This window comes from Doryrhamphus excisus, chromosome 12 (assembly GCF_030265055.1).
Source record: "Doryrhamphus excisus isolate RoL2022-K1 chromosome 12, RoL_Dexc_1.0, whole genome shotgun sequence".
Lineage (NCBI taxonomy): Eukaryota > Metazoa > Chordata > Actinopteri > Syngnathiformes > Syngnathidae > Doryrhamphus > Doryrhamphus excisus.
Genome location: NC_080477.1, coordinates 14,813,883 through 14,827,425, shown reverse-complemented (window position 1 = coordinate 14,827,425; position 13,543 = coordinate 14,813,883). Strand labels below are relative to the sequence as shown.

General features: G+C 40.6%; 1 protein-coding gene across 10 annotated transcripts in view; it reads left to right on the top strand.

Moving 5' to 3' along the window:
- LOC131139316 (CUB and sushi domain-containing protein 1-like) overlaps positions 1–13,543 on the top strand; it is a 361,438-nt gene that overhangs the window by 321,711 nt on the left and 26,184 nt on the right. For all 10 annotated transcript variants that reach the window (XM_058088813.1, XM_058088812.1, XM_058088816.1 and 7 more), the window contains 7 exons: positions 54–227; positions 871–1,044; positions 1,271–1,444; positions 3,684–3,872; positions 6,981–7,157; positions 9,445–9,630; positions 13,230–13,406. In XM_058088813.1, coding sequence (XP_057944796.1) covers positions 54–227; positions 871–1,044; positions 1,271–1,444; positions 3,684–3,872; positions 6,981–7,157; positions 9,445–9,630; positions 13,230–13,406 — 1,251 coding nt within the window. The remainder of the gene's footprint in view (positions 1–53; positions 228–870; positions 1,045–1,270; positions 1,445–3,683; positions 3,873–6,980; positions 7,158–9,444; positions 9,631–13,229; positions 13,407–13,543) is intronic.

Here is a 13,543-nt window from a genome sequence, read left to right as displayed (position 1 = left end):
AATTATCAGAAATGACTGCTGTTATATATTATTGTGCTTGTTTTATTTTGTAGTTTTGTCCTGTGGAGATCTTCCTTCTCCACCTTTTGGCACCAAACTGGGCACACTGACTACATTCGGAGCTACTGCCATCTTTATGTGTAACCATGGTTACACATTGGTGGGGTCACATGTCAGAGAATGTGGAGCTAACGGGCTATGGAGTGGTTCCGAGACCAGATGTCTTGGTACGTCAAAATTTAGGTTGTTTATTTTCTGAAATAGAGTATACAAGCAGTACTCCCATGAAACGGAATGTTTGATTACTAAAACTACAATGGTTCATGTACTGAGACACACCTATTTTGTATTTCTGTAATTGTTGTAAGATATGTAAATTATCGACATATAAAATATCGCCTATGACGGTACCTATATAACTTTGTAGGGTTAGCTTTTAAAATCAACCTTACATCTTCTATTTTTACGTCCTGTATATGTGATGGTTCGGAGTCCCAATACATTTCTCCATATCGCATACATGTAGCTGTTGTAGGTGTCAAAGACGAGGTAAGCACCATGGAAATGAGATCAGCCAAGAACAAGATAATCTATGCACATGCCCCAGTTAACTCAAATGATCTACTGTACTACTGAGACATTTTATTACTTAATGCTTCAATATCTCCTCGAAGCACTGACGAGAGATGAGTCAAAGTGATTTCAATAATGAGATTCATCCTGAATGTTGCATGTGTGAATAAAGCTCGGGGCACGCTCGCCATCACATTGTTTTTTTATTCTGAGATTATTGTTCTACAATAGCAACAAAATTAACAAAAAACACCTCCTTTATTTGCTTAGTTTTTAAATGTTTTTTCTTTGTTCTAGCTGGCCACTGCGACTCTCCAGATCCTATTGTCAATGGGCACATTAGTGGCGATGGTTCTAGTTACCGCGACACAGTGGTGTATCAGTGCATGCTGGGATATCGTCTGATTGGCACATCAGTCAGAATCTGCCAACAAGACCATCGGTGGTCTGGAGCAACACCTGTTTGTGTTCGTAAGTACATGCTATAACAAATACACAACAGTGTTTAATTATCTATGTTTCCTTTACACAGTGGGAAAAGCTGAAAAGTTACCAAGACAAATAAATATTCCATAAAAATAAACTCATTAGTCAAACACGGCAATTCTGCTCTTTTACTTGTTCTTGAAAAAAGTGGATGGATTGGATTTACAACTGATCTTTCAGTGACAAACATTTCTGCCTTCTCTAACCACAGCCATCACTTGCGGTCACCCGGGCAACCCAACCAATGGACGGACGAACGGCAGCGAATTTAACCTCAACGATGTCGTCAACTTCACGTGCAATAAAGGTTACCTCCTGAGTGGAAATGCACGTGCTCAGTGTCGACTCAACGGCCAGTGGAGCAGCCCCCTACCAGTCTGCAAAGGTCACAAACATATACAGTTAACGGTTTACAAATGATTGTGTTGGGATGCATATACAGCAGTGTTTGCCCCCTTCCTGATTTCTTATATCTTTGCATGTTTCATTCATTCATTCGTTCATTCATTTTCTACCGCTTTTCCTCATGAGGGTCGCGGGGGTGCTGGAGCCTATCCAAGCTGTCTTCGGGTGAGAGGCGGGGTACACCCTGGACTGGTCGCCAGCCAATCACAGGGCACATATAGACTAACAACCATCCACACTCACATTCATACCTATGGACAATTTGGAGTCACCAATTAACCTAGCATGTTTTTGGAATGTGGGTTGGAAACCGGAGTACCCGGAGAAAACCCACGCATGCACGGGGAGAACATGCAACAGTCAATGACAACACAACTGAACACAAAATGCAGTTTTTAAATTAAACATTTTATTAAGTGAGAAAAACAATCCATTCCGACATGGCCCTGTGCGAAAAAGTGACTATCCCTTAAACCCAAAAATCGGTGGGCCACCCTCAGCAGCAACAACTGCAATCAAGCATATGTGATAACTTGCAGTGAGTCTCTTACAGCGCTCTGGAGGAATTTTGGCTCACGCATCTTTGCAGAATTGTTATAATTCGGCCACATTGGAGGATTTTCCAGCATGAAGTACCTTTTTCAGGTCAGGATTCAGGTCAGACTTTGACTAGGCCACTCCAAAGTCTTCATTTTGTTTTTCTTGAGCCAGTCAGAGGTAGGCTTGCGAGAGTATTTTTAGGGGGATCATCAAGATGTTATCTGGCAAAATGAGCCTGAAACTGAGATGAGCCTTAATGTTCTTTTTAGTTCAGCAATGTTTTTTGTCTTGGAATGCTGCTATGCAGGCTGTTTTTTTTCTTATGGTGGAGTCATGAACACTGGCCTTAACTGTAGCAAGTGAGGCACTTTGGATGTTATTGTGGGGTCACTCTTGGAAGTAATTTTGGTTGGCAAGCCACTCACGGAAAGCTTCACCATTGTTCCATGTTGTCACCATTTGAGGATAATGGCTCTCACTGTGGTTTGCTGGAGTCCCAAAGCATCAGAAATGGCTTTGGATGGACTTTTTTTTATCATAAATTCATTTAATGGCTGAATTTTGTGTTCAGGTGTGTTGTCATTGGGTCATATTTAAATTTGTTTGATGATCTGAAACGTTTGAGTCTGACAAACATGAAAAAAAAAGAAATCATGAAGGGGGTTAACACTTTTTCCACACCACTGCTATGCTGTTAGTGTAAAGGTGGCATTTGAAAAGTAGAATTCACATTAGTGTTTATAGTTTTTTTTTTTACAATATTAACATATAGTTAGCCCATTTTATGTTTTATTATCATAATTTCCCTGTATTGATAAATTAGGACACATTGCATAATATGCTTCTGCTGGCTCAGAGTGAGCATTATTAGATTTCCTATAGCAGAACTTTTGATTCAGCTCCTGTTATTGGATTTCATTAATTGTGCAGCTGTATCTAATGTTGTGGCCAGTTCACAATCCACACACACACACACACACACACGCACAGAAACACAGTTAAGCACATTTCCAGGGATACATTCTCAGCTAACCATGCGTGGTTGTTACATTACCAACCTCCATGGACATCATGGTGGTGTAGCAGCTATGATGTGTTAAAACGCGCACACGCTCAGGCATTCCACGCGGTCACAGGGACAGATTGATACAGCACAGTGGCTCACATGGGTCTTTCATTGAAGGGATTTATCCCTGCATGCTTGCTCTGTGCATCTCCCTCTCTTTTTTACTTCCTTCCACCCACCTCTCTCCTTTCATCAGAATCTGTCAATTATGATGCTGAAACTTTCTTTGTTCCCCTTGGGTGCCATCACACATACACTTATATCCATATTCCATGTCCCCATGGACGTAAATGGCCATTAATGTCAGCCGCCTGGTGACAAGTAGAAAACAAAACTGAACTTTTTGACTGAAATTAAGCCTTTAGACTGATGAAGGAAGAATGGACACTAACTCATGTACTTACCGGTCATGTAAGAACTCTTTAAAGTTAAATTTGTACTTTTGATCATGTGATTAATTCATGTATTTATTATTGTGAAACTGATATTTGCTAAACCAGAAATATTGTCATACTCACAATCCTAATCTTAATCTTTAATCTCACACCTATTTGATACACTGTATAATTTGCACAAGTAACTTTCCAACATTTTCATTTGTCTGCCTCTCTAGTGGTAAACTGTTCTGACCCCGGGCATGTGGAGAATGGTGTTCGTCAGTCGGGGCTACGTTATCCAGAAGTCTTCAGCTACGGCGTAACAGTGGCCATCCACTGTAAACGAGGCTTCTACTTGCTGGGCTCTGCGGTCCTCACGTGCCAACATGATGGACGCTGGGACAGACCCACCCCTCGATGCTTGGGTGAGTATAGATAGGAGTGTCCAAAATGTCCTCTGTCCATATACCAGTACGAGCCTGCACTTTGCTTTTCAGATAAGTTGTGCACCAAACAAACATTACCATTATCCATTATCCATTATACCATTATCATCTTCTTCTCTCTCTTTTGGCTTGTCCCTTCAGGGGTCGCCACAGCAAATCAACCGCCTCCATTAGCACAATAAGGTTATCAAATCTTACCTTTATGCATTCCCACATATAGTATCAGCATTTGGAACCAAAGGTGAGGTGGAAGAAAAAGGGTAAAATTACAGTATAGTAGTAGTACTACTGTTGTAGTACTGTGCAACGTGGGACAAAGTTTGTTCAAGTACTGTAAAATAATGTGGGACAAAACACTGCCCGCATTAAACACTAAAACTGTAGGATTTCCAACTGTATATTATTCATCTAATAAACTAATGGCCCACATTTCCAAAATTGACATATTTACATGAAATTTTATGTAGTTATTGTATTTGCGTATCAAATTGTTTACCACAAAGAGATTTACATCCCTACATATTACAGATAAAAAAACTTGTTTCATCTGTGATTAAATGTGATTAATTATGAGTTACCTATGGACAAAATGGGATTAATCATGATTAAACATCAAAATCTATTCATATAAATACAAATACACATTAGCATGAACGTTTCTGTATGATTCCATGTATAAACGGACCCTCACAGGGCACTTTGATTTAGTTCATTAACATTAATATAAGCTAATGCATTAATTGAATAAATGTCTACACTGAAACAAATACAATGTTTAGAGATTGTGTTGTGTTGTACGAGAAGACACAATGATAAATAAAAAGAAAGACCATGACTGATAAAGATGAAAGTGTGATCGAGATTAAAGTAGATTGGAACAAAGAGAACATGTCTAATTCTGAAAGGCCAACAAGACTTCAGAATGAGAACACAGCCGCAGGGTTGAAGAAATGAGGAATGGGACAAAGAGGGCAAGATAGACGTGGACTCTGAGCATGGGGCATTACATTCCAGGAACAAGGTCTTATCACAAAATTGGGGGGGGGGGGGATGAGGCGGGTGACCGAGGGGAAAGGAGAGGATGGAGTAATCCGACTTTGGCTTGGTGTTGCAGGGCCAATTGTTTGGCAGAAATAGAAAATGGAGAGCAGTTTCATATCTGTGTCATCCAGAGAGTGGTGTTACCTGACCTCTGTAAAATGTCAATTTTTCAAAGATTGGAGATGAAAATAGAAGATTTTGTTGTCTGATGTTTGACACTTTGAAGGATTTCCAGTAGACCTCTTCAAAGACTAATAGGTTACTGCCTGAGATTTGCCGTTCCAGGGAGAATTGGTTGGGGCAAGTTATTGGTTCCTCATGGTCCCAGGAGAAACTTTAGGCAATTGGTAAATTGGTAATGCTAATTGCGAGCTGGTATATGGGATTTCCAATGGAAATAAGCATTGAGCTAGGGCATTTGTTTAAATGTGTTCTTTTAAGTAGAAAGTCAGAGACATTATTTGTATCCCATGTACTGTAAGTCATAATTGATGCTTTATTTCTGTATCTTCAGTTTTATAGTGCTTCAAAGGAAAAGCTCTGAAATGGAACTAAACCTGTTTTCTGTCATCTGAGCTAGCAAGTAGAGACCAAACATTAGCCCCTTGCCCCTGGACACCTATATTTTTGAGAAGCACTGAGATAACCAGCTGTTACCCTGGTTGCCACACAAGGAGTGTGTTTTCCGTTGTATTGAGCTGTAGAGCTCCCACTGAATTATGACGATATGATGCCACATATTTGCAGAAAAAGTTTGGACACGCCTGATAATTTTCAAGATTTTCCTTTATAACTGGTTGTCAGGATCAACCATTTCAATTAAATATATCATATGGCAGACCAAAACAGTGACAGATGAGAAGTTAAATGAAGTTTATAGGACTGTGCAATCATTACTTCAACAAAAGTAGGCAGGTGCATAAATTTGGGCACCCCAACAGATTTAGTCAATTGTCCTTTTGTAAATAAACGCTTCCTATGGCTTCCAATGAGGATCCAGATTCTGGTTCAAGGTATTTTTGACCATTCTTCTTTCCAAAACATCTCCAGTTGAGTGAGGTTTGATGGTTTCTGAGCATCGACAGCCCGCTTTAAATCACATCACAGATTTTCAATAATATTTACAGTCGGTCTGGGGACAGAGATGGCCATTCCGGAACGTTGTACTTGTTCCTTGTTTCTTCTGCATGACTCTCCCAGAATAGCTGCATAGTTAAATGATACACAGTGACACCATCTGCACCAAGATCATGTTGTAGGTCTTTTGGAGGTGGTCTGTGGGTTGAGTTTCACTGTTCTCACTATCCTTCATCTCTGCTTATCTGAGATTTTTTTTTTTGCCTGTCACTGCCTGGCCTTAACTAGGACTGTGCCTGTGGTTTTCCGTTTCCTGACTATGCTCCTTAGAGTGGAAACTGACAGCTGAAATATCTAACCTAGCTTTTTGTATCCTGCCCCTAAACCATGGTGTTGAACAGTCTTTGGTTTCAGGTCATTTGACAGTTGTTTTGAGGCTACCATGGTGCTACTCTTCAGAGAAGCGCAAAGAGGACAACAACTTGCAATTGGCCCAATTGGGAATTGGTTTCACTTGAGTATGTAGGCCAAAGGTCAATGAGCTTATCAAACAAAGTTTGTGTTCCAATAATTATTGTTAAAGATATTCAAATCCATAAAACAAGGGTGCCCAAATTTAGGCACCTGCCTACTTTTGTTTAAATAATTATTGCACATTTTCTGTAAATCATATAAACTTCATTTCAGTTCTCTTCTATCACTGTGTTTGTCTGCTATATGATATATTTAACTGAAATTTCTGATCCAAACAGCCTGTGATTTATAAAAGAAAAGATTAAAGTTATCACACACACACACACACATACAGAAACCATACAATCCCCCCTGTCAACCTCATCCTCTTCCTCCCTTCGGCAGCGACCCAGCGCTAACACTTAATGCAGAAGTAGAGGCGATCCATACTTGGATTCGTTCCCGTGTACATTAACACTCCCCTACCCTCCTTTCAACCTCTCTCTGTCGCTCCAGCCATTTCCTGTGGTGACCCTGGTTTGCCACCAAGCGTGGTCTTGTCTGGGACGCACAGCTGGACGTACGGTTCTGTGCTGCAATACTCATGTTTGCCAGGAGGTGTGCTGGTGGGCAATGCTACACGTCACTGTCAAGAGGACGGCACTTGGAGTGGGGCGCCGCCCTACTGCACGGGTAAAATCACTCAGTTGTATACTTTTCATCTCAAGCTGTGGGGAAGTTTTCAAATTTAGTTGGTTACAAAATCCAAACATTAAGACATAGTCTTTTTTGTGTGCATAGCACAGAAATCTCACCGGGTCACTGCTTCTCCCAGCAGCACAGCCGTTCAAATCAATGCCAGAAGGGAAATGTGCTTTATATCGTCAGCTCTGATGATAGCATCAAAGCAAACACCATTTCTCAAACAAAAAAATAAGTCCAGAGCGAGTTTATCTGCACATTGTAAAAAGTTGCCCATAAATCTAAAAATAATCAAAACAATGAAATGAACCAAAAAGCGGGATAACATAGAATAAATCAAATTTGGAAAAGAACACTAAGGGTAATGCTGGCAGGGATGATATACTTGCAGGAGGCCTTTGCTCTTGCTCATAATATTTGCTGTATTTGATTTTGTTGCTTGCCAGTAGCATACCAACCAGACGAGACCACAAAATTCTGAAAGGGCTTTTTAAGTCTTATTTTATTATGCATTATAATTTAACCAATTCAAAACTACAACAAAGAGTTACGTTCGTGCTCTGGATATATTGTATCTCCTTTATCTAAGGTACCCAATCAAATATTTTTATACAGAATTCTTCGCAAACGCACCTCAGGATGTCACAGCCCACCGTGTTGATTACAGCTGTCATTTGATCTTTCATGCCATCGATATTTGCTGGGAGTGGTGTCTTTAAAGGGGACCTATTGTGTTTTTTTTCCACTTTCTGACCTATGAATGTATTTAGAATGTTGTATTCTTGTGTTAAAAAATGCATTTGCGCATTTGGAAGTGAGCCCTGAAAGATGTTTGGGATGGCTCAAAATGCTCGGTTTAAAAAGGCGTGGTAAAACTGTTCCTATGTGACCAATCACAGCGGAGTGACTGTTTTGTCAGGAAGCACAAATCCAAAAAATACAGCTGGAATAAGTGTAGATTCTGCAAAATTTAAAAAGTTTTCTCTCCAGGTTATTGTGCGTAGCTGCTCTATAGGAGTCCACAACTCAATACAAAGAGTTAAAAAATGATCACAATAGGTTTGCCTTTAACGTTGAGGTCCAGGGATCTGGCAAGCCAAGCCCAGAGAGTGCTGTCGTTAGCAGCTTTCCTACCAATCCACCACTGAGGCCCGTTTACGGTCAGAGAAGCTGGCACTACAAGATGCCAATGGGGTGGTGCAAATATCGATAACATGAAAGATCAAATAACAGTGAATCAACACAGTGGACCATATTGGCTTGATGTTGTCCGTGCTGGTTGCCACATTGAGCACTTGAACATGAAATAAAAACTTGAAGGTATGTACACACACACATATCCAAGTTGGAGTTTTCTATTGTTTTTCGTTTTTTAAATATTGCATGCTGATTTTGTTTTTTAGTCACCCTGTACAGTAACTATTCAACAAAATAAGTTATATTCATTAGAACCTGTATCTCCAAATGGAAAAACTTTGAGATAACTTAATGAAAGTAAGAAAGAGTTTATCCTGCTTGGCTTACCTTTGTGAGGTATAGGATAAAGACCAAGGAGGTAGGAAACTTATGTTGTCAAGTACAGCTATTATGCACACCTCATAACACTACAACTGATCATTTCCAAAGCCAGCGTCAACTGTCTCAACAGCCGGAACTTAATAAGCTCGCTCGGCTGGCCTCGGACCAGAAGGCTCAGCGGGGCAGAATCCATCCTGCAGCTGGAGAACCTCATTGAGATGCGCGGCGCCGCGGTGGGAGCTCTTAAACTCACAAATCCCTACCGGTGGAATTTAAGCTCCTAAAGTTGTGACACGCTCGGCGCTTTCACTGCTAGAACAATTTTAGCCTAGCCGAAATGCAAAGTTATGCTAGTTTGTGTGGGAGTCTCACGAAGGGTTTGAAACTCCCTGAAAAATAAATAATGGACACCCTAGTTGGCAAGACTGGCCAGCTGGATTGCTTTTTTGTTCGTTTCTTGCCTTTTTTTATTTGCATGAAATAATTTTTGTACTATTTGACTTGAGTTTAATTGAATGCATGTTTTTGGCATAATGTCATTAATGTATTTTTTTGTGCCAAATTTAATATATATACAAAATGCTCCTTTGTATAAAAACACATGCAAACTCAATAGCACACAGCTGATCTACTATCAGTGTACACCAAGGATGAATCAAAATAGCACTCGCAATATAAGTATGTGTACATGTGGGTCTGCACCTTTCCAGACTGTCGGAATGCTAGGGACATTAACGCTAACTATCCTTTCTCACTAAAGGTTTGAGTCCAGGGATGTGTGGAGACATGGGGGTCCCTCCCCACGGTAACCGTTTAGGAGGAGAGGAGTTTAAAACCAAGAGCCTGCTGCGTTTTAGCTGCGAGGCGGGATACAATCTGATTGGCTCCGCTGAGAGGACGTGCCTCCACAATGGCACCTGGAGTGGAACGCAGCCCGTTTGTCAAGGTGAGCAAGCACAGCAGCAAGCATTTACACAGCAGACCTGCAGTGATGTGAAAGACTCTCACTTTACCGACGGGGGCTTATTATAGAATCACCTAACATTTGCTTGTGGCAAATACAGAATGCTATTCTTCTGCATGTATTTATTTAGACATATTTTCCCTTCCTGATACTCAATCATGTGACTTGTATGTGAGAAATTATATTACTATGCAGCAGGGGAAGGCGGTGGATTTTGTACCAGGGAACTTTGGTGGGAGCTTACAGGACCCAATCCACTCTCAAGACATAATTATGCAAAGCATCAATAATATGTAAAATGCAATGTAAGAAAGTGAAGCATGAGAATTGGGAATGACTACAAAAGTACAGAGGTACAACCTGGACTGGTTGCCAGCCAATCAAAGGGCACATATAGACAAACAACCATTCACACTCACATTCATACCTATGGACAATTTGGAGTCGCCAATTAACCTAGCATGTTTTTGGAATGTGGGAGGAAACCGGAGAGTCCGGAGAAAACCAAAGCACGGGGAAAACATGCAAACTGCCCGAGGGGGGAATCGAACTCGGGTCTCCTAGCTGTGTGGCCAGCCCTCCTGATTCTGAAGGCTCTGGACAGATTAGATTGACATGGCAACATTTGTTCATTCATTCATTCATGTTCTACCGCTTTGTCCTCGCGGGGTGCTGGAACCTATCCCAGCTGTCTTTGGGCGAGAGGCGGGGTACACCCTGGACTGGTCGCCAGTCAATCACAGGGCAACATGGCAACATGTTATATATAATCAATACAATTCAATAAAGTAATTAATATGGAACAAATACTCAAATTTAAGTTGTAAATGTAGGTCAGTGCTTCTGCTGGTGTTTAGGCCAGCAGACACTGCTAAAGCAGCATTTATCATCATCATCATTTATTTATCTTTCTTAATATTTGACTTTGGATGTCAAGCCAGTCTTGGTTAAATGCTCTTCTAAATACTCCACCAAAATATGAAGGAGTGCAAATTTTGTATAAACCGCTTGACGTTTATGAAATATGGACTTAATTATTCTGAAATGTACAGTATGTAAAAATAAATCAGCTTAGCTTCCCAAGTTGAGCAACTTAATCCCCTCTTTGGTGAATGCAGTCGCATCCAGCCACTTGGCATGCTAGTCATAGTAAGTCTATAATTCTTGCTGTATATGCTGTACATTATTGTGTAATGAGTACAGAATTTCTGACAGATTCATAAATCTGTTGAGGAATCCTTTCAAAGGGTCAAACTACTGTATAATAGTAACTACATGTGATATGCATCGGGTCATATGACATGAAGCTGCAGAAGCTTGATGCTCATTTAGAGTGTAACAGAAGAAAAACTACTGAGGTGTGTGTGTGTGTCCTAGATACGGAGGATTTCAGCTTCTGACTGCACTGGATTTCCCACCCTGTGCTAACAAAGGGATCCCTACACAACAGCAGTTTTCAAAGAGCCTCCTTAAACCCTTGAGAGTTTAGAGGAAATTAAAGTGGGTCCTTGTAGCCTGTGGAGAACCCGGAAAAAGGAAGCAGAATTAATTCCCTATTCTCACTGACAATGTAATCTGAATAAAACACTGCTGAAGTTTACCCCAGTAGGTTGTGAGATGGATGGATGGATAGATGGATAGATTGATGGATAGATAGATAACCAGCCCACTTTCTGCACCATTTTTTATCACAACAAATGCACAAATAAAATAATATTGCTTGCAATTTTACCCAAGAATCTCTTTTGGTGACATTAAGTTTTTTTGTCTGTTTTCATTAAGCTAATGGGGTTTAAAGCTGAATCAGAAAGACTATGGCATCAATCACTGAGACATACAGATCCATGCATCCAGTCACGTACACAATATTGTTCTTGTCTGTAGGCAGACCACACACACATACACAAACAGCAAGACAGCCTTCCTTGATGTGCCACATATTGATGTTTCCCATCAATAGGTGTTCAGTTGTTAAAGCTGTTGGCTGGCATGTTCTCATTAGTGAATGCGCTGTGGTGGCTTGCTAATTCTTCACTGTTCTTTTCATGTTCAGTGTGACTCCATGGATCTCCAGTTGCCATAGTTGTCCCAAGAGCATTGTGTCCGCTTTGAAAAATGTTGTTTTCTAATTGAACGGCACAAAGTAGGCCCAAATATCCAAACATTTTCCTCACTGAAAAAATATTAGACAAGGCATTTGTTTACCCTGCAAAGACAAAGAAACAATGTTAATGCCTCTATCACACAGCATGATCTTAGCAAGGATAACCAGCTGCAAAGCTTGCAGACAAAATAGCACCAGTGCACTGCCGCATCAAATGCACAGAATGAAATGCACAGAATGAAATTTGAATGCATTTGCTGGGTGTTTGTTTTCCTCACATACATACATGAGCTCAATCAAAAAATCTGGATTTATAAGATCAGCTAAAGCACGCAATCCCAAAGAAGTCAAGGTGATAACAATGTCATCCTGAACCAACATTTCTTCAAGATACATGTAGGAAATCCCACAAAATAACAAATGACTAAGGGTGCACTCATTCTGGGTCGCTTCTTCGTCAGGGTTCCCCCTCCCTCCCCTGTCGCCTACTGGGCCCACTCAAAATATGTGCACTAAATCCGCATGTTTCGGCACTTGATAATGCAAATGTGTTTTAATTAAACCCAACTGATTTTCAGGGAAATTACTATTTTAAATCATCCCGTTTATTTCTCTTGTGTGAAATTAGGTGGTGATTATCAATAACTGGTGGGAGGAATATTTATATGGCAAATGCTGCACGCCTGCATACATGTGGGCATTGACTTTGCGGATTATTTATATTGCATGGTCAAGTAGCTCTAGACCTTCTGGTTATTTATGTTATGCAAGGTGACTGTTATCATTAATTACTGGCGAGAGGAGTGATTAAATTGATATACAGTCATCCCTAGCTACATCTCACTTAAAATTGTTATCAAAAAAATGTTAATTTATAGATCATATTGTTTCATGATTGTCAAAAACTATGCATATGGAATTAAATTTTACATATACTTTGTCTAACTGAAGCATAAAAATGGCTAAATGAACTAAAATACAAATATGAGGCAGTCTGAACCCCCTGTCTGCCCGCCACTCAGGTTCCCTGGCATTTTTAGCAACACACACGAACACACGTCGTATGTCTTAAATGGCTCATTTTCTGTTATTATGTCAATTACACTGGGTAATACGTGTGTAACCAAAATATTAAAAACATCATTGAGTGTGACAAAATGTATTTGTGTTTGATATAACCCAACAAGGAGCAGTTACAAACCCCTGTGGACACTGTTGGTGTGTTAGCCTCCAGCTCACTTTTAAAATACTGCACTGTCTGCTATGCAATGGTGGGAATCTGTCCAACAACCCATTATTATTAATTAGCCTTACTACCTCAAGGACATTGTTTTTGTCATTTCCAGCTGGCTCTGGTGATAATCTCATTATTGCAGACAACACAGATGATCTGCCCTGAGTGACAGCAAGACAGTATTGTGTACGCTGACACTGTCACAATGATTAATCGCCACTGTGGATTGTCTTCACTTCTCAGCTGTATCTTGTGGCAACCCCGGCACCCCGGCCCATGGTAGGATCGTCTTCAATGATGGCATCACTTTTGGTAGCTCGGTGGCTTACGCATGCTGGGAAGGGTTCAAAACATCGGGCCTGACCACCAGACACTGCACAACAAATGGGACATGGACAGGACAACCTCCAGACTGCACTGGTAGGAGATAGAGTTGACTTGATCTTTGGTTTGTCGCTTGTTTTAGACAGCACTGCTTCAAAGGAGACCCAAGACGTTTGGGTAGGGGGGAGGGGGGAAAAAAAAAGGAAGATAGATGAATTGAGGAGAGTGTATGC